Source organism: Saccostrea cucullata, unplaced genomic scaffold (assembly GCF_032062105.1).
Source record: "Saccostrea cucullata isolate Sc308-1 unplaced genomic scaffold, CSIRO_AGI_Scuc_v1 ctg1055, whole genome shotgun sequence".
Classification (NCBI taxonomy): domain Eukaryota; kingdom Metazoa; phylum Mollusca; class Bivalvia; order Ostreida; family Ostreidae; genus Saccostrea; species Saccostrea cuccullata.
In genome coordinates, this window is record NW_026929665.1 from 346866 (window position 1) to 372737 (window position 25872).

Here is a 25872-nt window from a genome sequence, read left to right on the forward strand (position 1 = left end):
TTTTTTATCGTTGTTGTCGTCCACTGCTTACCTGTGGTGCTTGTCTTTGTACGCCTCTGTGATTGATATGTACTGAGCTCCCAAATCCACTGTAAAACTGTTGGCTTTCACGCTTCGGCTAGTGGACATTCGCCCACCTAAATGAAATATACATATGATGCATATTTAACAGACTATTTATACCTACACAGCTACTTATAGCTACTTAGGTAATTAAACCTATCCAAAGTACTATTTTTACCTACTGTTTGCTTTACTTGCATTTTTTGGCTAAATGCAGGAACGGTGCAACAGGATGAGCATCAAATTTCTTGATACAGTCACACTGAGGATGAATAGGACAAAACTTTGGCAAAAAATGATTACATTGTTAATTAACAATTTTGCATTAACTACCATGCAAAATTGATAATTTACAAAGTAATATCTATGGCACGCCAAATTCACAAAAATCAGCTAAACCTAGTTTCACAATTGATAAACTACCGGTAGGTTTATCAACTGTAAACTAAAGTTTACAAATCATAAACTTTAGTTAACAATCCGTTAAGTGTAGTTTTCATCTGTAAAACTATATTTTACGGTTGTTAACCATACTTTACGAATGCTAATCTAAGTTTATCCGTCTGTAATAAAACGTTAACAATAGATTTTGTTGATAAACATAGATTCACGTCTGTAAACTATAGTTTACGATCATTAACAATAGTTAAGAGTTGTAAACCATAGTTTACAAATCGTGAAACTGTATTTATCAGATAATCTATGTTTTGCAATCGCAAATGATAGTTTTCAGTGTTAAGTATAGTTTACGGTTGTGAAACACAGATTATCACGTTAACTATGGTTTACAGATGTAAAATATAGATTAACATTGTTAACTATAGTTTACAGTCCGTAAATTATAGTTTACAACCGATAAACCTAGTTTATAGATTGTGAAACTATGATTAGCTCATTTTTGTGAATTTGGCGTGCCATAAATATCATTTCTTGGTCTAAATTTTGTCGTCTCATGATCAGTATGACTGTATTATTAAATATGGTGCTTAACTTTTTAAGAAATATATGACATATTGACGATTTATTTATCATTTACAATCACACAAATAAACGCTATCAAATACTACATTTTCCCATGTAGCTTGTAACACAAGCTTAGATTGGTTACAGAGTTGGATGTTAATTTGTAAGCACCGGACTTGAGCTCGGGGGTTAATAAAACGTGACATCACAATGCATACTTTCTCTCTGATAAAAACCAAATAACATGACATCACGATGCATTGTACTAGTTCGTACTTACGTTAACAAAAGACTGAAACACAGTTAACTTGGATACTAACAGAGAATTCGGCCTTCGGGTGTATGGAATAAAACCAGGGGTAAATCCCCGTACCCAATTGATTGAACCTAGATAACAAATATTATCCAGGACCAATATGCAGAAATACACAGGTCCCTGCAAATATACAAATGATTTACCGACACCCCTGCCCTTGTCCAGGATCAACAACTTGCTCTCAGCGCACTCCGTTCTCAGGAGGGAGGCAAGGGTAGCGCCCGTCATTCCCGCGCCTACGATCCCTATCCTCTCCATGGCTGTTTTCATCATTATCAGTACTTTATGCAACAATCACGTGTTGCAGAACATGACAAATGTATGGTTTATTCGAAGTAACCCGGGAATTGTCTCAGTTTTCGGCCATTTTGGCGTGCATACACCCAAAGTGTTCTCGATCACTTTAAATTTATCCGGATTTCACTCTGGGAAGCGTACTCGTGTGCTCGCTGAAATAGGAAATAAAACGAACAGGAAATATTGAGACATAACTTCCAGGCACGTAGCAACGGTTGGGGGGGGGTTGGGTTGCCCCCCCCCCACTTTTTCCCCAACCTTACTTAAGTTATACTGTAGGAAATGTTCATTGAAAGGTAGGTTGGCCCCTATTCTCTGTAGAGAAGTGGAGAGGCTTTCGCCTAAATCCACCTCTCTTCGCAGGCTGTCATGTTGTAGGCGATATAGGCGAAAGCCTGTCCACTCCTCTAAAGAGAATAGGTTGGCCCCCAACTTTCTATGTTATGGAAAATGTAGTATAAAAAATTGGTATTGGCCGAAGTTAGTATTGAAAAAAGCCCCCCCCCCCCCCCCCCCCGAAAAAGGATTGTCGACTTTGGGAAACTTTCAACTTTCCTTTTTTTTTTTGCTGGTCAACTTTGGTTGCCCCGCCCCCTTTCAAAATCGATGCTACGTGGCTGCCTTTTTCTATCAAAGTAAAATATAAGATCACAAAAAAAGCAAGATCCCAAAAAGGAAATTTTTTGATTAGAAATAATAACTTCTTGATGGGAAAGCAGAATCAGAAAATTTAAGGGCTTTATTTATCCCACTTTTCCAACAATCTTTGATCCTCTGGCATACCCAAAAGGCTATTAAACATATTCTGCATGTCAGTCATAACCATTACGATTCCCAATTTCTTGTAGTTATCATATTTTCAGCTGTCTTCCTCAAAGCATATGCTGTATATGCAGTTGAATCTAATTTATGTAACCTTTAAATATAGCCATGCTTTCCAGCATTAATCAATTACATAAGTTTTTTCCCTTATTTACTTCATTCTCTAATTTACCATTTTTCGACTCGCGGAGTGAGGTGTTCATCTTTCGGGTTCGAATCTACAGCGGCACATGTACATGATTTCATTTTTTATTTGAGATACAAACAATATATACGATTTATATAAAATGTATTCTTTTTCTATTGCTCTGATTAGTATCATACAACTTAAAATGAATGCACGTTGTTTTGTGTAACATCTTCAAAATTTACTCTATAGTGAAACAATTTAATATCCCCCCTCCCCCAATGTAAACGTTTAAAATTTATCATGCTTATAGGCACAGGCACCTGACGTTACTTATTTTTCTTTTAATAAAAAAAATATACACATACCGAATAATAAACAAGGTACCCATCGAAACCCGCCATCTTGGATTTTCGAAGTAGGTCATCACTTGTATTTTCGTCTGAAACTCCGTCAAATAAATTCCCTGCAACCATATTCTTTCTGCAGCCAGTCTTTTGAGGTCTAAACTTACGGACACTGCAGCCAGGAAGGCGCATTACACTTGCAAATACTGAAAATCCCTCGTCAAACTCGACCTACTGCTTCACATTCCGAGAAATCGCCAAAAGGGGGCCGGAAGTTTACATACGACTTGAAATTCTTAGGGAAAGCCCTTTTTTGATTGGTCAATATATTTGTGCGATTTGTTTTTAAAAATAACCGGCGAAAGTTAGTACTTATTCCAAAAACAATATTTCAGACAATAATACAACGTAATATACATGTAAGAACATTCTTTTTATTTCTCTCAAAATAATTTCGATATATCTTGATTAATAAAGCGATTATATTTTGTAAATGTCGAAGATCGGCCTGATCATGCTAGCTGATCAATGAACATTTTCGAGACAAATTGAGTTGGTTGTAAGGCCCTACTTACATGCACTAAATATAATTAATAACACTAGCTGTCATTATTGATGCCCTGATTGAGCGCTATCCGTGCAGAAGATTGACTTTATAAGTATGTACGCACGTGTGTGAGGGGGGGGGGGGGTCCACACTAAAATTATCCCAGGGAATGTTGAGTCTGCAATTTTATGTATTGCAATAAAGTAGTGACATGGCGACATTTTTATTTTTTTCTTGGTGACAGATTATACATATACATGTCGCATAGGCTTATATTTGATTTCATTACATATCCTTTTTTCAGTGTGATCCTTCTCCTTTTTCAATTAAGCATATGCCATGTATATATGTATACATATATATAACTGGATGGTTTGCAGTCTATTGTTTTTTGAAAACGATTCAATTAACTCTAGATGATTTGTTATTGATTTTTTTTTAAGCACCCCCCCTCTCTTTTATTCAAAATTGTTTCGAACGCAACGACCTGTATAGATTAATATAGTATATTTTACAGGTATATTTATAAGAAGTGTTTTATTTTTCCCATTTTGCATTTTTTTCATTTCTATAATCGAAATATTCATTAAAATTTCAAAGTAATTATGACACCCCGCTTTAGATCCACCACAAAACTGACAAATACGGAATTCCCATTAGCATATTGATGTAAACTTCCGGCCCCCTTTTGGCGATTTCTCGGAATGTTGAAGCAGTAGGTCGAGTTTGACGAGGGATTTTCAATATTTGCAAGTGTAATGCGCCTTCCTGGCTGCAGTGTCCGTAAGTTTAGACCTCAAAAGACTGGCTGCAGAAAGAATATGGTTGCAGGGAATTTATTTGACGGAGTTTCAGACGAAAATACAAGTGATGACCTACTTCGAAAATCCAAGATGGCGGGTTTCGATGGGTACCTTGTTTATTATTCGGTATGTGAATATTTTTTTTATTAAAAGAAAAATAAGTAACGTCAGGTGCCTGTGCTTATAGGTTCTATAAATATTGATGGCATTACTCAGGCAAGCTTTTTGAAAAGCTGTTACTTGTACGAGTATATTATTTCTGCAACAACTGTGACATTAATTCCCCGGTGTACTAACAAGCAAGAAGGTATTTTATTATTTAAATATTATAAATGTAAATAACAATTATCTAATTGATGAAAAAGTAATTAGTCTGGATGTCGAGTTGAACTGTTGAAAGACATTTGTTTTAATCAATATTAGTCAGTTTCAGGATGCTTTCACTATTCCGGCCTAAAAAGTGTGTTCGCGTATTTTGTTTTGTTTTTTTTTTTTTTTTTTGTTTTTTTTTTTGTTTTTTTTTTGGGGGGGGGGGGGCATTTTTTCTCTCTATTCCACCCTTTAAAAAGCTCCCACCTGCCTCTATGGTTTAATCATGAAAACAGCGTTCTATTGTTAACTATTTTTTTGTTTGTTTGGGATTTCAATGGTAGACATTCTCAGAAGTAGAACCGAAAGTTGGTTTTCAAAATATATTAACAGTATGCGTATTCATTAGGCCTGACAAATGAAAAAAAAAACCGAGTACATGAATTTAAATGACGTGTTGAAATCATTGTAACCAAACTGTAAGCTTCAGTGCAAGTACAAAGTGTACTAAATTTTAATTTGATCAGCTAGTTTTTATCTGAGGATTATATCATTGATACACAGTCCAGTTTTTACGCTACACGATCTACTGTGATAACATTATCAGGTGAGTGTGAATAAATTTAAATGGTTAATACGGAAGCGTATTAGTGCCACTTTGACACTTCACTTTTTTTTTTATTTCTACACTTTAATCTGTAAATTTTACACTTTAATCTGTAAATTTTACACTTTAAAGTGTAAATTTTACACTTTAATCTGTAAATTTTACACTTTAATCTGTAAAATTTACACTTTAATCTGTAAATTTTACACTTTAAAATGTAAATTTTACACTTTAATCTGTAAATTTTACACATTAAAGTGTAAATTTTACACTTTAATCTGAAAATTTTACACTTTAATCTGTAAATTTTACACTTAAAAGTGTAAATTTTACACTTTAATCTGTAAATTTTACACTTTAATCTGTAAATTTTACGCTTTAAAGTGTAAAATTTACACTTTAATCTGTAAATTTTACACTTTAAAGTGTAAATTTTACACTTTAATCTGTAAATTTTACACTTTAAAGTGTAAAATTTAAATTTTACACTTTAAAGTGTAAAATTTACACTTTAATCTGTAAAATTTACACTTTAATCTGTAAAATTTACACTTTAATCTGTAAAATTTACACTTTAATCTGTAAAATTAACACTTTAATCTGTAAATTTTACACTTTAATCTGTAAAATTTACACTTTAATCTGTAAATTTTACACTTTAATCTGTAAATTTTACACTTTAATCTGTAAATTTTACACTTTATTTGTTTATTCACATAGTCAAATAAGCATATTCATACATCCTTAGTAACGCATTTTAAAGCCAACGGACCGTTAATATTGCAAGATAATATTTAATTCTGATTTTCTGACCGAAATTTTAATATATTATTTCATCATGACCATAGAACCATATACTTGTAATATCAATCTGAACTGCAAATAAAAAAATCTTTGAGATATTTATTTTTACTGTTTATTACACTGTTCATATACTAATAAACATGTACGAGTACATGTAAAATAAAAATATGCATACAATTGTAAACATTACAGTTTAATACTTTTTTTCATGTTTCAGAGGTAAAAAATCACAAATCGACCGTTTGATCATAACTGATAACAGTTTAGGTTGTTTAAAATAAAGTGTAAAATTTACACTTTAAAGTGTAAAATTTACACTTTAAAGTGTAAAATTTACACTTTAAAGTGTAAAATTTACACTTTAAAGTGTAAAATTTACAGATTAAAGTGTAAATTTTACAGATTAAAGTGTAAAATTTACAGATTAAAGTGTAAAATTTACAGATTAAAGTGTAAAATTTACACTTTAAAGTATAAAATTTACAGATTAAAGTATAAAATTTACAGATTAAAGTGTAAAATTTACAGATTAAAGTGTAAATTTTACAGATTAAAGTGTAAATATTACAGATTAAAGTGTAAAATTTACAGATTAAAGTGTAAAATTTACAGATTAAAGTGTAAATTTTACAGATTAAAGTGCAAAATTTACACTTTAAAGTGTAAAATTTACAGATTAAAGTGTAAATTTTACAGATTAAAGTGTAAATTTTACAGATTAAAGTGTACAAATTAAAAAAAAAGTGAAGTGTGCAAGTGGCACTAATACGCTTCCGGGTTAAAGATAATACACGGATAGATAATTAGTCTTCTATAACTCTATACATTTTGTCTGGTTTCTTCAAAGACAAATAGGCATGCATGCGCTCCCCCTTAATTTCCACTTGAAACCTTCAGTTTTAAAACTGTGATTACCCCCCCCCCCCCCGTAGCAACAATTTGGGGGGGGGGTTTGCCCCCCCCCCACACTTTTTCCCCAACCTTATTTAAGTTATACTGTAGGAAATGTTCATTGAAAGGTAGGTTGGCCCCTTTTTCTCTGTAGAGAAGTGGAGAGGCTTTCGCCTAAATCCACCTCTCTTCGCAGGCTTTCATGTTGTAGGCGATATAGGCGAAAGCCTGTCCACTCCTCTAAAGAGAATAGGTTGGCCCCCAACTTTCTATGTTATGGAAAATGTAGTATAAAAAATTGGTACTGGCCGAAGTTAGTATTGAAAAAAGCCCCCCCCCCCCCCCCCCCCCGAAAAAGGATTGTCGACTTTGGGAAACTTTCAACTTTCCTTTTTTTTTTGCTGGTCAACTTTGGCTGCCCCGCCCCCTTTCAAAATTGATGCTACGTGGCTGCCTTTTTCTATCAAAGTAAAAATATAAGATCACAAAAAAGCAAGATCCCAAAAAGGAAATTTTTTGATTAGAAATAATTACTTCTTGATGGGAAAGCAGAATCAGGAAATTTAAGGGCTTTATTTATCCCACTTTTCCAACAATCGTTGATTCTCTGGCATACCCAAAAAGCTATTAAACATATTCTGCATGTCAGTCATAACCGTTACGATTCCCAATTTCTTGTAGTTATCATATTTTCAGCTGTCTTCCTCAAAGCATATGCTGTATATGCAGTTGAATCTAATTTATGTAACCTTTAAATATAGCCATGCTTTCCAGCATTAATCAATTACATAAGTTTTTTCCCTTATTTACTTCATTCTCTAATTTACCATTTTTCGACTCGCGGAGTGAGGTGTTCATCTTTACGTCGCGGGTTCGAATCTACAGCGGCACATGTACATGATTTCATTTTTAAGCGGTTAGCTTCGCTAGCCGCTATATGGCATGTGTCGGCAACCGGAAACCTCCATAAGGCGCTACCTATCGGCATCGCTTTATCGCTCGTAACCTTATCCTTCTGCAACCAAAACCGGAAACTTCCACAAGGAGCTACCTATCGACAACGGTAACTTCAGCAAATGATTTGTATACTGTCGGCGTAATACGCCCCCTGGTTAGAGATTGACAATATGCTGTGAAGTCTGACTAAAGCCAGCCCCTACTATATCACTTCGTACTAACGAAGTATATGCTGTGTATGAAGAGTGGCTATTATTACGATTATATCGAATTCTTATTAGTATATTTACCAAAGCATTGACAATACTTACAACACTTACTTTTAAGAACTGAGAGTTTGGTCCTTATTACATGTGTATCGCGCGATCGCGATTTCTGGCAACTGTTAGTTTATTTTTGAAAGTTGAACGATACGGTTTATTATACAGGAGGTTGGAGGTTATTACAGACTGCAAAAACATCAGCAAATCTCTCGATCGAGTTTGATTTTCCTTGCCAAAGTATTAAGAAACACCATTTATTAAGTTAATACATGAAAAGCGCTTTTATAAAAACACCGAACGCATCTGTAAGTTTTACACTTTTTGTAACGTTTTATGGAAACAATAGGGTTACCTCCACTATGAAACGTTTGTTTTTCTTCTCTTTTCTTCTCTGTCTAATAAACAGATTATAAAAGCTCTGCTCCCAGGGATAAATTCTCTACTCCGTCTTTGATAATTTATAACAATCGATCATAAGGGATTACTTACTATTAGTTTTGTAAAAAATAATGGAGCAATTAAAGTAGTAAAATCAATTTTGAAAAACAAAATGGAGAAATATATATTAATTTTAATCAGCATTGTGATCCTCTTCTAAAAATCAACCGATATTATTTTCACAGAAGAATGAGGTATGAAAAATTTTGGCAATTAGCAAAAATTTAAAATATATACTTAATGCTTATTTATAAGTTTTGAAAATTTGATCAATTCCTAGGGAACGTATTATTAGCTGTGAAAATACTTTTAAAATTTGAATTTCTCCAATTTGTCGATTATTGTTTTAAACGTTTGAGAAGAATAAAATTAAAATACAGGTGTTTAGAGGCACATTGATAGAAAAGAAATCAGTGTATATTGTTTAACCGACATATTGAAGAAAGTGACACTGATAACTTCTTAAGTTACACTGATTTTTGATGTACATTTGAATTTTTAAATACTAGCATTGATTGATTACACAACTTTCCTTTTCGTGTTTTATTTGAGAACAGTATTGCATGAAGAGTATATGATAAAAAACACCTTAAATGTCCTTATCTAGACATATTGTGCAAGACTTCTTTCAAATGATTCTCATATACCATTTACTTTATTGGAACATTTACTTGTTTGAAAAGTCAATAAAATATATTTCATAAAGCTTGATAATCTTGTTTACTCGTCAGTCTTCCCGTAGAAGTAGTAGTTTATAATATTACTAAAGGAAGTATTCAGTATCTGTATCAAAATACAGAATGATCAATGATCGATTTTAGAAGAAAAGCTGACTCCAGAAAGTTCAAGAGGTGGGATCCGTTGCCTAGAAAAAGTAAGCATCCCTCGTTGACAGGTTAATTATATTGCCGCGATGAGCCTACACAACTGAACCTCTCTGATATCAATTCATTTACAAAGTCTCTCCTCAGCCATCCTTTTTTCTCTGACTAGCCAGCTGTAGATCTACACTACTCCAAATCCATTAATCTAAAGAATTTAACTTGTCATTTTTTAGTTGTTTGTTATAGTAGGCTTTACAATTACCTAATTTCAGATTCAATAGAGAATAAAAGACAATGAAATTTTCAATATCAACATAATTTTCTTTTATCCAGAGAACAATTGAACGCCATCAAGAGAGAATTTTTAAAAATGCACTTCCTGTCTTTCAAACTGAATAAAACTCATGTTTAAATTTTGAAACATGCATTTCAATCTTATTAAAATTTATTTAAATGTTCCAAATCCGCTACCGCTTCTGAAACATCTAACATCCCATTCGGGATCACATCAGAGCGACCTTTCAATTATGAATACATGTACAAGTAAACACTTTGGCCATGTAGATTCAAGCCTCGGTAAACAGTTCTCAAATTAATTTGAATTAAATTGAATTAAAGTAATTTTGGAATAAATTTCATGTATCTTCTGCAGTCTGGCATCTAAACGTGAATAATGCAAACGAAGGAGCACAAACTATACAAGATACCCCACACGTCATACATAACACAACTTTTGCAATGCATATCTTTTTACTACAAAACTCCTCGGGTGTTTTGGTTGGGTAGTGAAAACAAGAAACCCATCTGAACTATTAGCCAGGATTTTGGAGGAACCATTTTCTTTGCCTAATCGAAGATTCACTCTTACATGACCCCAAATAGGATGTTGTTAGATGTTTGAGAAGCAGTAGCGGATTCGGAACATCTAATTTTAATTAGATTGCATCCATCTGTGACATCAGTTTGGAATGTCATTGGTTTTACTATTGAGTAAAGTATTACAAAAACAGAATGTCTGGGTTTTTCTTCTCTGATGAAATTGGACAAAGATATGCATACTTAAATATCATCATTTTATGCACTTTTTCGGTACATATTAGATGATAGCATGCTAACCGCTTTTCAGTACTTTCAGTACTTTGATTTTATTTGAGATACAAACAATATATACGATTTATATATAATGTATTCTTTTTCTATTGCTCTGATGAGTATCATACAACTTAAAATGAATGCACGTTGTTTTGTGCAACATCTTCATAATTTACTATATAGTGAAACAATTTAATATCCCCCTCCCCCCAATGTAAACGTTTAGAACTTATCATGCTTATAGGTTCTATAAATATTGATGGCATTAGTCCGTCAAGTTTTTTGAAAATCTGTTACTTGTTCGAGTATATTATTTCTGCAACAACTGTGACATTAATTCCCCGACGTACTAACAAGCAAGAAGTTATTTTATTAGTTAAATATTATAAATGTAAATAACAATTATCTAATTGATGAAAAAGTTATTAGTCTGAATGTCGAGTTGAACTGTTGAAAGACATTTGTTTTAATCAATATTAGTCAGTTTCAGGATGCTTTCACTATTCCGGCCTAAAAAGTGTGTTCGCGTATTTTTTTTGGGGGGGGGGGCAGATTTTTTGCTCTATTTCACACTTTAAAAAGCTCCCACCTGCCTCTATGGTTTAATCATGAAAACAGCGTTCTATTGTTAACTATTTTTTTGTTTGTTTGGGATTTCCTTGGTAGACATTCTCAGAAGTAGAACCGAAAGTTGGTTTTCAAAATATATTAACAGTATGCGTATTCATTAGGCCTGACAAATGAAAAAAAACCGAGTACATGAATTTAAATGACGTGTTAAAATCATTGTAACCAAACTGTAGGCTTCAGTGCAAGTACAAAGTGTACTAAATTTTAATTTGATCAGCTAATTTTTATCTGAGGATTATATCATTGATACACAGTCCAGTTTTTACGCTACATGATCTACTGTTATAACATTATCAGGTGAGTGTGAATAACTTTAAATGGTTAAAGATAATACACGGATCATAGGCGTAGTCACAGGGGGGGGGGGCAGCGGGGGCACTAGCCCTCCACTTTCAGATCGGGGGGGGGGGCAAGAGTATGTCTGTGCCCCCCCACTTTTTAATGAAGAACAAAACCACAGCTTCTTTGAAAAAATATTAATATATATATAACACACGTAACTTGCCTTTGAAAAAAAAGTTGGTCACAAACCCCCCCCCCCCCCCCCCCCCCCCCCACGAAATAGGATTTTCGAGTTTTGGGGGGGGATTTTAAAAATCTTTTTTTTTTTTTTTTTTTTTTTTGCTTGTCAAAGAATTTCTGGACTTGAGCCCCCCCCCCCCCCCCCCCCCACTTTTAAGTTTGTGACTACGCCTCTGCGGATAGATAATTAGTCTTCTATAACTCTATAGATCTACACTTTGTCTGGTTTCTTCAAAGACAAATAGGCATGCATGCGCTCCCCCTTAATTTCCACTTGAAACTTTCAGTTTTAAAACTGTGATTACCCCCCCCCCCCACCCTTCATGTATTTTATCAGATACTTTAATTAATCGATAATCTGATCATGCAGTCGTTAAAAGTCTCTATGAGCCGTTTTTAAATATTTGATTTAAATGGTTGCATAATCAATAACGTTATGCATATTAGAAAACACGTGAAAAATAAGACAAGTGTGTCGATCTCATATTTAAAAACTAAAAACGGGAGTCACCCCCAAAATGATAACTGCGCTATTGAACGACTTAATTACTTATTTTCCCGCGCTTTGTCATGGGGTAACAAAAACATGAAATGAGGCTGAAGGAGTTTGCAAAAGTCGATAAAGAAATGGAACGATACAAAAAGAAACTCAATGCCGTGTCTGTTTTTTGGTAAGAATGGGAAACGCTTTTGATAAAAATGTGTACTTACTTCAGATGTTTCACAGCTAGATACATGTATAGCAGTATGTGTATATTACGTAATACTTCCCCGTACTGCCATTTTGTGATGTTCCCCTATTTGTGCCTTGAATTTCAAGTGTTCGTTTGTATGTTTTTACTTTGATGTTTTTTTTGACATGTTGAAAATAATTTGCACAAGATATATCGTTATATAGACCGACTTGGTCTTTTGTGCATGTTTGTCGTGCCTGCGTGGGTAAGAATGATTAACGGCCGGATGAGCTTGGTTTGATAGTGGAAAAAATTAAGACAAAATTTCCAAGGCTAACTTTGATACAGTTCAAATCTTCCTACCAGATAAAGCAAAACTACGAAAGACGAATAGGGCCACATAAAAAAAATATTTTTATCTCCTAATTACGAGAAAAGATCTCGTTATTACGAGTTAATGATCTCGTTATTACGAGAAAAAGATCTCGTAAAAACGAGAAAAGATCTCGTTATTACGAGTTAATTATCTCGTAATAACGAGAAAAGATCTCGTTATTACGAGTTAATTATATCGTTATAACGAGAAAAGATCTCGTTATTACGAGTTAATTATCTCGTAATTACGAGAAAAGATCTCGTTATTACGTGAAAAGATGTATAAAAAATGGTGCGTTTCATTGTTCTACTCTCTCTTAATGTAAAATGGATGAACCTACGGAATTCATAAAATTAGTAAAAGAAATATCAGAAGAAGGAGCAAAGCAGATGCTGTTTATTAATTCTTCAATGCATTTACAGTAACTCCATGGAACCTGCACTTGTATGGAATGTCATTTTTGATACCCCCTTTTTTATTACCAAGTAATAAATATAGAATCTCTAATGGTTTGCGATGGTATATGAATTTATAAAACGTGTTGTGTGTTTTCTATCCCCGAGCCTTTGCAACCCATGAGATTGTTTTAATCACATGATTTATCCTAGTCATGTAGTTAAACTTTGATTTTTTTGTCAACTTTACAGTCGTTTTTTTAGCCGCAAATAACGTTTGCTACGTGACGCCAATATTTTTACACAAGAAGAATATGTTCCTTGCACAACAGATAAACATTTTCGAGCATATATTTTTTCAAGCAATTTTACAAAACGAAGTGGAAAGGGTAATATTTTATCTGATAATGTATATGATTTTACTTTTCACATGTTTTTAAACAAATTAATAACGTACATGTATTGTCTTTATATGACGCCACGCCGCGTAAAAACACACAATGTAATACCAAATTACACGAGTAATATCCACCGGATATAGCTACCCACATTAAAAAAATCTATGGCGTTTCATTGTATTTTTTTTTTCAGTTTTATTCTCATATATCGAGTAAACAAAATACTGAGTTGAAAATCGATAATACATACATTGTACACCCCCTAAACAACAACAAACAAACAAACAAACAAAACAAAACAGAAACAGATGTTAACAACGATATAATTAACTCGTAATAACGAGATCTTTTTTTTTCGTTATTATGAGATAATTAACTCGTAATAATGATATCTTTTCTCGTAATTACGAGATCTTTTTTCGTTATAATGAGATAATAAACTCGTAATTTCGAGATAATTAACTCGTAATAACGAGATCTTTTCTCGTTATTACGAGATCATTAACTCGTAATAACGAGATAATTTCTCGTAATTACGAGATAATTAACTCGTAATAAAACGAGATCTCTTTTCTCGTTATTACGAGATCTTTTCTCGTAATAAAGAGATGATTAACTCTTAATAACGAGATCTTTTCTCGTTATAACGAGATCTTTTCTCGTAATTACGAGATAAAAATATTTTTTTATGTGGCCCTATTCGTCTTTCGTACAAAACAGATGTGCAAACTCCAAAACCTTCAAAATAAAGCTGTCTATGGAGAAATTTTATGCATCCAATTAATAAGTCGTCCAGATTATAGGCATAATATGTTGACGGTGCGACCGTTAGAGCGAGCGCAAACTCTTCTATTGTTTTAATTTAGATCGGGCTCGTCAAACCGCATGTGACATTTGGTGCGTCTAGACTCTGACGTCACATGACGTCGTATGTAAGTTGCAATACCAAGAAAAAGCCTGAACAGTGCTGAAAGTTAATGAAGAACATTTCGTTTTATATTTATCTTCAATATATATCCATTAAATCATGGCGGGTAAACTTTGTTGAACATTTGTCATTATTCTCGCGAGAACGTAGCTAAAACAAGTGATGCATTGTGGGTTGAAATTACGGCATCAAAAAATTCTTTCAAATGAATGTGCAGTAGTCCGAATTTTCTCTTCGCACAGGCTTTGCTTTAAGAGCTCGCAGTGACGAGCGTTGCTTTGCGACGCTCGCTGCGCTCGCTATTAAATACTACAGTGAAGTCACCAATTTCGGGTCACGTCAGGATGTTTCGTTGATATTTTGCAAATCGGTTCAATTTATATTTTATGCAATATATGTATTGAAAGAACAAATAGTGAGTCATCCAAACACCTTTTGGTTTTCAAAGGAGATACATGGGAACAATATTTACAGGGGAATTTCAGCAAGGCGTAGATTCCCAAGTTATGAATCATTTTCTCCATTTCCGGGTCATGTGACTTCACGGTCGTGTTATATTCATGGAACGTTTCCGAACACGATTTTTATGATGTTGAAACATAAAACAATTCATGCAGCTTGGAAAAAAGTAAAACAATCACACAGAAATATGTTTAAATTATTTTTAAAACAAATACAACAAAACAAATTGCAGTATGCAGAATGTAAAAAATGTATTAGGATTAAAAATAATACAATTAAATTCATTTATTATAAAGATGCATTTGAAGGGTTAACTCGATTTTAATTTTTAGAAAAAATATTTTCCAGTTAGAATACTTTTGATAATCAAGGTAAATACTTGGTTGTCGATTGGTTTTGTACATACAATTTTGAGATGTTCATGCCACGAGATTGCGTGACCCGCAGTTGGAGAAACTACTACAGTTTGATTTAATAATTATTATTATTTTATTTGAGCATCGATCATTATGATTGATTTCTGAGTTAAAACTAAATGCATTTGCCATACTTTAAAGCTCTTATTATTTATCTAGAACTTTATATCAGCCTTTCTGCAGCGAACAAAAACGAAAGTAGCCCGTCACCGCAGCAGAAACATCCAAGTCTTTAATGAGTGCATTTCAGAATTTTGATTGTTGGATGCTCTCTTAAAGTTGATATTCAAAATGTTGTAATTAATTACATACAGAAAGACCAGTTCTTCACGACCAGCGTATTCATTAAGATTTTTGCGCTTAAATTTTAACATTAGGCATAAAATACACGCGAGTTTCCCGGAATTGGCGACTCCACTGTAATACAGTAGAGGATAAATATTCCTGACAGAGTGCTGTCAAAATTATAATAGGCAACACTGTTATTACCCTGGAAATTGTCTCAAAGCTATTTTTGTTTACAATCCTTTTGAATCAGAAGTATTACCAGGTATTTAGATTTTCTTCTGTATCGGAGATACAGGGCGGGGCTTGAGGCGAGAGCAATAGCTCGAGCCGGCCCCCCCCCCCCCCCCCCGTATATCTGATACAGTAGGAAATGAGTATTCTAAATGACTTGTGACATGTCCTTTCTTATGACCTCACTAATTAACATGCGTAATTGGGTACATATCACTCAACCAATCAGATGATTTTGCAGAAAGTTGATTTAGTATCCCATTTTAAGCATTCGCAACTGAAATGCCGAGTGAGGTGAACGTGCAGGTATTTATCATTTTAAAATAATTATTTAAGGGATGCATAATATAATTTGTTTTCAAAAAAAAAATTAAATTTCATTACGTATAGTGTTTTTTTCTCTATTCAGCTCTTGCTGACATTTTATTAAATTTAAGCCACGACTTAATTAATGCAAACCATTTTGATATATACGAATTGTGCAGGAATATTTTTGTAACAAAAATGCTTCGAAGAGAATGTAATCTGAGAGAAATGTCCGACAATGTCCTCCTTCGGTCTTCATATACGAAATTGAAATAAACAGATGAAAGGAAGGGGGCCCACCCATATTTAACTTCATGTTTTTAATAAAATGTAGTGTAACCAAATGGGATCCGAGCAATCACTGCCCCCCTCCCATCCCACCCTCCTTGATTTTTTTTTCTTTTTCGCAAATGATTTTTGGTAAACTTGTATACATATGCTTTTTAATTTATCAACAAGTAAGGCCTAAATTAAAATATTGTTTGTTTGCCCTTAGCCGACCGACCCGCGAAAATTAGCCCGACTCAAAATATTTTATTTCAATTTTCACCAAAATAATTTTTTTTATTTGATTCGTATTTTTATCCGTTTTCATCCGTTTAGCTTTTTTTAGATGCTTTGATTCTCCCTTTCCCCAATTGTATAAAGCGTGTTGATGATTGAGATTAGGAACTTCGTTAAATGTTAACAGCATGGCGGTATGTTTGACAGCATGGCGGTAAAAAGGAGTTTGTCTACCCTCAAGTCGCTTTCAGACGAGGATTGCTTCACCGTGTGTGCCTCTATAACCGCAACATATGCTTGCATTTCAAAACAGATTTGTATAAACAGACTTTTAGAGTACTATGATTAAACAACATCACCCATGTCGATCTTGCCAATGAATGTTCAGACTATCACGTGCACAAAACGGACGGAGTTACCGTTACTATTTCAGAAAAACTGAACAGTCCCGATTGTTTTCACCCAGATTTACAAGAGCCATTGCGGACTATTAAAAATTTTAACAATCTTTTAAAATATGTACGTTTCAAAGTAGAAAGGGACGAGAGTGTAGGATTAGGGTTAGATTTAAAGGATCAGCCCCAGGGAAAAAAAAGAACAGCATTCACTGAAATAATGGAGGCATCAACGAAGAGGAAACAGCCACCCCTAAAAGACCATAAAAGACTTTATCTAATATTAAGATGATAGTGACATGAACAGTAATTTTTTAAGAAAAAAAATGTAACTGCATGTCTATGTTTTCTCAAGTAGGGAATTTGTTTTCTCAATTCATTTTGAAGTTTTCATATTCAGACAGATGTTTAAATACTTGATTTCTTTTGTGTTCAACAAAGAATATTCAGTGTCAATTACTAAGGATGAGAGTACAGAATCTTAGTGCTGAATGAAGTTAGGTTCATTGCTAAGTGCAGTACTAGTTAGAATCTCCAGTATCTATAGTGCTTAGAGGGACTGGTTAGTGATCCATATGTTATAAGGCACTGTGACATCCACCATGAAGTTATGTTATAAACTAACTAGCATACTACAGAGGGTGGCTAAGGATCAGAAGGTGCATACACTACATAAAATAAGCTTTATATTAAAAGTAGGTGTAGGATGACATGCAAAGCAAGATATAATATATAGCTTACACCAGATTTTTTTTAGTACTACTAGTACATTTTGTTGTTCCATGAAGCATAAGATCTTAGACTAATAAAGAAGAATATGAACATGTTGATTTTTTTTTTATTTTAATAGTAATTTTATTAAAGTCAAAAAGAAAAATAATAAAATATTTTTCCTACCTACCTACCCATTGCTAAAAATCTGGGTCGGCTAAGGGCAAACAAAAAATATTTTAATTTAGGCCTAATGATATCACGCACATAGTGTCTTGGTTGGTTATAAATCTAAACCCACGAAATACGATTTCCACTAATTTTTTTTTTGAGGGGGGTCAAAGTAATCATTTGTGAACTGCCCCACTCTCCCTTTTCTCAAATTTTTTAATCCGACACTAATAAATTTACGTTGAAAATTTTTTTTTCTTGATTCACCTCAAATTTTTTGTAAATACTAACAGTGCTATCATGGGAATTGAATGATTTTGTGTGTATATATACAGATACAGCTTTCCGTCATGGCTAAAAATAAACCGTACTGTATTGTTGATATTTTGAAGATACTGTACAGTTTCTGCTCATTTGCATAAGAAACGCCCACAAAAAGTGTTCTGTATCGTAGTTACAGTATGCTTGACTTCAAAGGAAAACTCGCCGGGTCATGTCACAAGGGGAAATTAAGGGATCTATCTATACTTCAGGTGCCTGTGGTTTAAGATCGTTTCAAACATAGCATGTTTTATCAGTGGCGGATCCAGAAAGGAGTTTTCCACTTAAGTATAGTAGCTTGGTCCCTTTTTTCGCCTTTATTTTACAGAATTTACTTGAGGATATGGTATACTTTTTATTTTCATGGTGTATAACATAGTATTTCTGATTAAAATTTTGTACAATCATTATTAATTACTTTGAGAATCAAGAAATAAAAGCCAATTTTCAACACCTACCGCACATACAAATTCTGGAACATTTTTTTCGGACAGAGTACGGTTTTTCTATTATATACACATGGGCGGAAACATTTAAATTAGGTACTATATAAAGTAAGACATAGTGAGCGTTAGCGTGAGATAAGAAATAATTAACAATGTAGTAGGGGTTAGAATAATGTTCAATAAGCTTGAATTTTATTTTGCACTATTCGTATTCTTCTTAATTTGGCGCGGGTTAGGGATCTTCTGTTTGTTCTTGAGGTATTTTTGGTCGGAAAATCCCCTAATCACTTCTAATTTTTAAATTGCATCTATCAAATATATTAACCACTATACTTATTTTCTTCCATATGACAATTTAAAAAGTACAAGCGATCGAATAATAAATTACCGTAAATACACACAGAAATACACTTCCTTTCCTTTGAAAAGGGTGGCTGAGAAAAAATAAACAATAAACCTGAACAGAAGTTTGATAGATTAAAGCAAAATAAAGAGTAAACTCTTCCAAACTTGAAAAAAATTTATTATGTAGGAGTGGGCATAAAACTATTACTCATTTTTATTAGAAAAATAAAACAACAATTTCAGTGTGCGTTTATTCATATTGTACCAGCCTAAAGGCGCAAGAAAGGTGTTTTTTTGGGGGGGGGGGGGGGGAGAGAGAACTAAAGATTTGTCTCTGAAAAGAAGGGGTCACCCCTGCCCCTGATACTACATGCCTGACATGTATAATATTAATTTCGCTCTTAATTCCGCAATGAATATTCCGATTTACTTATAGATTCTTGTTTAAAATATACATGGCATGTACAAATCGCGTAATATACATTTGTATAATCACTTCAACAACAGTTGTTGAAACATAATTATTATACTTATAACAGGATTCTTAATAGTAAATATCACAAGACTAGTAAATGAAATTCAAACTCAATATTCATCTAGTTCGTTGCATTAATACATTCGAAGTTTTTCCGAGTTTATATGCACCCCAAAACGTGACAAAAGTGTAAGGTTTCTTTGAATATTGAAGTGGTCAGTACAGTGCATTTGTTTTTATAGACTGATTAAATGTTGTAACGTCTTTGGTATTTTTGCTTGATTGTTTATTTTTTGCAAGAAATTGATTAAGTGTGTATTTATATTCATCTACTCGTACATTATTGTGTTGTTCGCAGTGACCAGGAAAATTGCGATTACATGTATGAGAATTAAAATATGTCCATGAAAATCACCATTTGAAATTTGAAGTCAATCTCATTGATTTTTATAATTAATTAGATTGTGCATGAAATAAACTTACAATTAGCTCTTTTGCTCAGGTGAGCCACAAAGAGTTTGTAGCTAAAAAGCATATAGAAAAAGAGTTATTATATACGTAGTTATTCATGTATAGCATAAAGAAAAAGACTTTACAAGTGATTATAACCGAGAGAAATAAAATTTATTGTAACATAGAAGTTAAAGTACCTACAGCAATGTGATTATTATTTCAGATGGCTGAAGACTTTGTAAAGATATGTCAGATCCAGAAAAAAGGAAGGGGGAGCCTATCCCATTAAATTCAATTCAAGGTAAATATTTACATTAACAAATATTTTTCCTGAAGATTCTTTGTAAATTAGAAAAAAAAATCTCATGTTTTTATAAACTGTAATGGAATGAGTGTGAATTTGTGACAGTAACTGAAGTAAAAAAAAATTATTGCAAGCCTTTTTCATAAATGATTGTTGAATGAACAAGATGTGTTTGTGAAACACTGATGCCCCCATATGGCAACATAGCAAAGATTAAAATTTTCTTCAATGCAAATATGATATATTGGTACCAAAAGTAGGGTAATCTCACCGGAAATACAATTGTGAAATATGAAAGTTTTTTCACAAGTAAAGAATTCTTCAATGTCTAGGTCATTGATATCCAATGAAAGGTCTCGCCACAAAAAAATACATATTTAAAGTATGGAAGCTCTAGCCATTACCATTCAGAAGTTATGGCCAAGGTTAAAATTTTAAAAAGTAGTTCAAACTCCAAGGTCAAGGTTGAAGGTCTTGGTATCAAATAAAAGGTCTTGTCACAAGGATTAAATATGAAAAGTATGAAAGCACTAGCTCTAACCCTTAAAGGAATGGTCAAGGTCAAACTCCAAGGTCAAAGGGTCAAAGTTCTTGGTATCCATTGGAGGGTCTTCTCATAAGGATTACATAAGTGAAGTATGAGATCACTAGCCCTTAGCCTTCAAAAGTTATGGCCAAGATTAAAGTTTTTTCATAAGTACAAAGGATCCAAGGCCAAGGTCAAAAGGTCAAGGTAATTGGTTTTCAATGAAAGGTCTTGCCACATTGAATAGAAATGTAAAGTATGGAAGCCCTTGCCCTTACCGTTCAGAAGTTATAGCCAACGTTTATTTTTTTTTAAAAAAAAACATGTCAAATTCCAAGGTCAAAAGGTCAAAAGTCTTGCTATCAAATGAAAGGCTTTGTCACAAGGATTAAATATGTAAAATATGAAAGCATTAGCCATAACCCTTGAAAAGTTTTGGTCAAGATTTGCTTTTTTAAAAGTAAGTCAAACTCCAAGGTCAAGGTCAAAGTTCTTGGTATCCAATGAAGGGTCTTTTCACAAGGATTACATATGTGAAGTATAAAAACCCTACCCCTTACCGTTTAAAAGTTATGGCTAAGGTTAAAGTTTTTTCACAAGTATAAAAATCTCCAAGGTCAAGGTCAAAAGGTCAAAGTTGTTGGTATCCAATGAAAGGTCTTCAAACAAAGAATACATATATGAAGTATAAATGGCCTGGTTACTACTGTTCAAAAGATATGGCCAAAGTAAAAGTTTGAAAGTTTTGTGTTGAAGTGGGTCAAACTCCAAGGTCAAAAGGTCACATTTGGTGGTCCCCAAGGAAAGGTCTTGTCACAAGGAATACACATGTGAAATATGAAAATCATAGCTCCACTAAATCGAAAGTTATGGGCAAGGTTAGTTTTGCAGACAAACAGAGAGACAGACAGACAGACATGACAAAAACTATATACCCCCGAAACTTCGTTTACGGGGGCATGAAAATTATGTGTCAAGTCACCCGAAAAAAGAATGCAATTTTAAGAAATGAGTTAAATTTTGGAAAATTCATGAGGTACATGAACTACCTAATACAGCTGCATTTTTATCACTACAGTGCCGTGCCATAAGTGTTTCACGTTTTCATGATGTTGCAAATTCTAAACGCATTATCTTTAGGTAAAATAAAGTTTACTTACTAAAATACCACTGAATATGATACCTTGAAACTGTCAATACTTTGTAGCATGACCCTTGGCTTTTAGAACAGCTTGTATTCGTCTAGGTATGGTTCCGTAGAGACACTGTATATAGCCTGGAGTCAACGAATCCCAGATCCGCAACACAGCATTTACAAGTTCTTGTTTGGATTTAATCTGATGTTGCTCTCGCCCAAGTCTGAATTTTATCATTCTCCAGACATTTTCTATCACGTTAATATCAGGAGATTGCGATGGCCAGTCTAAATACGGAATATTATTGTCATTTTTCCAATTTTTAGCCCGTTCAGACATGTGACATGGGCAATTGTCATCTTGAAAAATCCAAGGAGAATTACCAAAATGTTTCGAGATAACTTGCCATAAATGATTGTCCAATATATTTATATACTTCTCTGTATTTAAATTACCATCAATGGGGGTTAGGGTACCAACGCCAGAGTAGGAAATACAGCCCCAAAATGAGACGGTGATACGGACTCCGCCATTTCGCACTGAACGCAGTCCTAAACACTCGGGCCTCCACTTTTCATCTGCTTTCCTCCAAACGTACACACGTTGATCAGACCCAAGAACAACTTGCGTTTCATCAGAAAATATTATATTTTTCCACTGATTATCTACAGTCCAATTTCTATGGTTTTTTACACCAATCAATTCGTCTTTTTCTGTTGACAGCTGATATTGTGAGGGTTTTCGCTACTTTATGTCGTGTATAACTCAACAAATGTAATTTTCTCTGGACAGACCGTTTAGAAACTGGACGAGGCACAGAACGATTAAATTCTTCTGTTAAATCTCCTAAATTTTGCCTACGATCTCGAAGAACTAACCTTTTCAAAATCCGTTCGGACTGGACACTCATGTTTTTGGGTCGTCCGCTTCGTGGGTCATTTTCGATACTTTTCCGTGTTGCATAACGTTTCAAAAACTTCGATATGGTAGATCGATCGTATCAAGTTATTTGTGCTATTTCAACTTTTTTCTTACCCTCATTATCTAAACGTAGTATGTGTTGTTTTAGAGCACTTGTCATTTCTCGGCAATTTGGAGCCATGTTTTGTTTACGTCTGCTACTGTTCTAAAAATAGACCCGCGTGCGTAGGGGAACTCCTGTGTGACATAGATAAGCTAAATATACTATCTAAATTTAGTCGGGATTGACAAAGTATTTACAGAAATATTTACAAGAATGCAACTATGAAATATTTTTTCAATAAAAGCGGGAATAAAAACGTGAAACACTTATGGCACTGCACTGTATGTGTTGTATTTTAATTCTTCATGAATTCTAAAAAATTAAATTCATTTCTTAAATAAAAACTGACACATCTTTCTATAAATCAGTGACACTACTGATATTTGAATACTATTGCTAAAGACTAGAGAATTTCCCTACTACATGTGCAATGTTAGATAATGCATTTCAATTCTTTGGAAAATTTACCAAATTTTAATGTTGAAAATTACTTTTTGAGTGGATGATCCTTAGGGTTTAAGGCATTATTCCTTGGTAAGGACAACACTTGTTTTAACTCTTGGCATTGGAGATTGACATACTTTTACAAAACTTGGTAAGGAGCAATACATTTTATATATACATTTACTTATCGTGTTCATCATGTAGATGAAAGAAGTAGGGCATTGGTGAAGGATCCTTCCAAACGGCAGAGGAAAACACAGCCACCCCAGACGTCACACAAACGACGAAAAACAGATACTGAGCTAGGAGAACCTGGAACCTCCAACAGGGAAAACTTCACAGAAATAAAGTCAAGCTCTGCAGGTATATAGGTGTTCTGATGGTAAAAAGAGTACCATGATATAAAATATTGTTTGAATGCAGAGCAAGTTGCAGTACTTATGCATAAATCTGCATAGCCCACCCCAACCCTCACCAAATGGAAGAGTACAACAAAAAATTAACCAGGTTTCACGAAATTTTGTCTTGAAACATAATTTCAGTAATATCTGCAGAGTAAATTTCTACAGACTTGTGTTCTGAAGATTTCCATTGAAAATGTACCAAAAAATCTACATTACCATTCACACACAGTTATTTCAATGTGATATTAGGAAAACTGTTATTTAGGTGACCAATTGTTGCTTTTTGCTGTCAGTCATCATACATAAACTTTTCACATTTTCAAGTACTTTTCTCTTAGTGCTGGGCCAATTTAAATAAAATAGCCATCAAGTATCTTGAGATGATGGGGATTCATATGGTGTCATCATTATGAAGTACAGAGTCCATTATATACAATGTAGTAAGGAAGAATTAACCACTCCAAGACAATTACGTACTCAAATGTTATAAAAGAAATATTCTTAATATGATAAAATTAAAATATAAATTCAAGTCATTGCTGTTTTATTTGGGCTAGATGGAGACTCCCTCTTAATATGCTTCAGTTAAAAAGAGGTTAGGAAATTATCTTTTAATTTTGTTCAAAACAATCTTTAATTCATTAGCTCTCCAGAGGAGAAAGCTCAAGTGAGGTTTTTTTTATGATCACATTTTGTCTGGCATCCACCCCCTTCTGTGTGTAAACTTTGAACATTTTTGACTTTTTCTCCAGAACCACTGGGTCTTTTCAACCATAACTGCTGCAAAGCGTCCTTGAGTGAATTGGCCCACACCCTCATTCATGGGGAGATAATTAAGAGTTTAGTAGAATAAAATTTGATTTTCTTGTAAAAATCTTATTTTCAAGAACCACTAGGCCAGAAGATATAAAACTTGTCTAAAAAGTTTATTATATAGTTGAGATTTAACTTGTTCAAATCATAATCCTTAAGAGTGGGGTTGTCCCATAATGGGTGATCAAAGTTCTCCATAGAATTTAAATTGGGAGGGGTGTGTGTTAAAAAATCTTCTTAAGAACAGAAAAGCCGTGATAAATCATATTTTATGGAAGCATCCTCAAGCAGTGTCGATTCAAATCATGACATTTAGTGATAGAATGAGGCCAAGGTATGTGATATTTAACAGGAATATATAGGTTATAGGAAAACTGCTATTATAAAACAGATAGGCCATTGTGATTCAGGTGAGTGGTGTGTCCCATGGGCCTAGTTTAATCTTATCCTTATATACAAATATTCATTAAGACCTATGGTAATTAAAGTGATTGCATGGATTTATTTTGAAGTTGTTGAGACATACAATAATGGCAGGGGTAAGTGTTAAAAATCATCACCACATCCATCACTTTGCCTTCTTGATTTAATCTTAGGCCTAGAAAAAATATATGTTTGTTTCCGCTTTCCCGACCGACCCTAATTTATAGTGCCGACCCTAAAAATTATTTTAATGCTTTTGTCCCATGAAGTGCAAGATTTCACCCAGGCAATTATAGTCTCCAACTTTGCAAGCTTTTCAAGACAGAAAGAAGTTTGAGTCACCTTTCTATTATAAGTTTAAGTCACAGAAATGCTTGAAAACACCATTTCTTTTGTCATTAATGTTACTTCTATATACGTTTTGATTGAAGAAGACATTAGAAGTAAAAAAAAAATTTCAAAAAAAAAAAATTGTCTACCTACCTACCCTATATTTTTTCAACCTGAAAGCGGAAACAAACTATTTTTTTTTCTAGGCCTTATATAATCACTGCTAAATCCTGCTCTTCTGTCTCCTGGGGCCCGTTTTACAAAAGGACTTACGACTTGAGACCAAATTTAATTCTTCATATATCTTTTTAATTGACATTACATCGAAAATATTTTTAAAACTTTTAAAAAGAATGTTGTAAGATATTTTTACACAAACAATTTCAGAGAGAAATATTAAATAAATTTTGCAAAATTTTACAATCACATGAAGTTTTTGGTCTTAGTCGTAAGTTCTTTTGTAAAACGGGCCCCTGAACTGTATAATATCCTACACCTGTTACTCCAGATGTATTACTACTATATAGTGTAAAGTACTGTAAACTTAGATC

The 25872-nt window shown here is 33.6% G+C and overlaps 2 protein-coding genes across 2 annotated transcripts in view; one reads left to right on the forward strand and one right to left on the reverse strand.

The window, feature by feature from the left end:
• LOC134281648 (renalase-like) lies at positions 1-1711 on the reverse strand. Its single transcript, XM_062764077.1, has 2 exons — positions 1486-1711; positions 1-137 (listed from the first exon to the last, which is right to left on the reverse strand). Exons 1-2 carry the CDS (start codon positions 1613-1615, stop codon positions 28-30), a joined length of 240 nt encoding a protein of 79 aa, XP_062620061.1. The 5' UTR covers positions 1616-1711; the 3' UTR covers positions 1-27.
• Positions 1712-4488: 2777 nt separating this feature from the next.
• Positions 4489-25872, forward strand: part of LOC134281654 (sacsin-like) — a gene marked incomplete at its 3' end in the record, with an annotated part of 35666 nt that continues 14282 nt past the window's right edge. Inside the window, exons 1-4 of the mRNA XM_062764082.1 lie at positions 4489-4592; positions 20141-20218; positions 23556-23714; positions 25081-25107. Coding sequence (XP_062620066.1) covers positions 20164-20218; positions 23556-23714; positions 25081-25107 — 241 coding nt within the window. The remainder of the gene's footprint in view (positions 4593-20140; positions 20219-23555; positions 23715-25080; positions 25108-25872) is intronic.

Bases quoted from the DNA above. Each gene is read 5' to 3' on its own strand.
- LOC134281648 (XM_062764077.1), bottom strand. From the start codon at position 1,615: ATGATGAAAACAGCCATGGAGAGGATAGGGATCGTAGGCGCGGGAATG. The intron at 138-1,485 runs GTAAATCATTTG...TATTTCATTTAG, and splicing joins GGACAAGGGCAGGGGTGTCG to GTGGGCGAATGTCCACTAGC.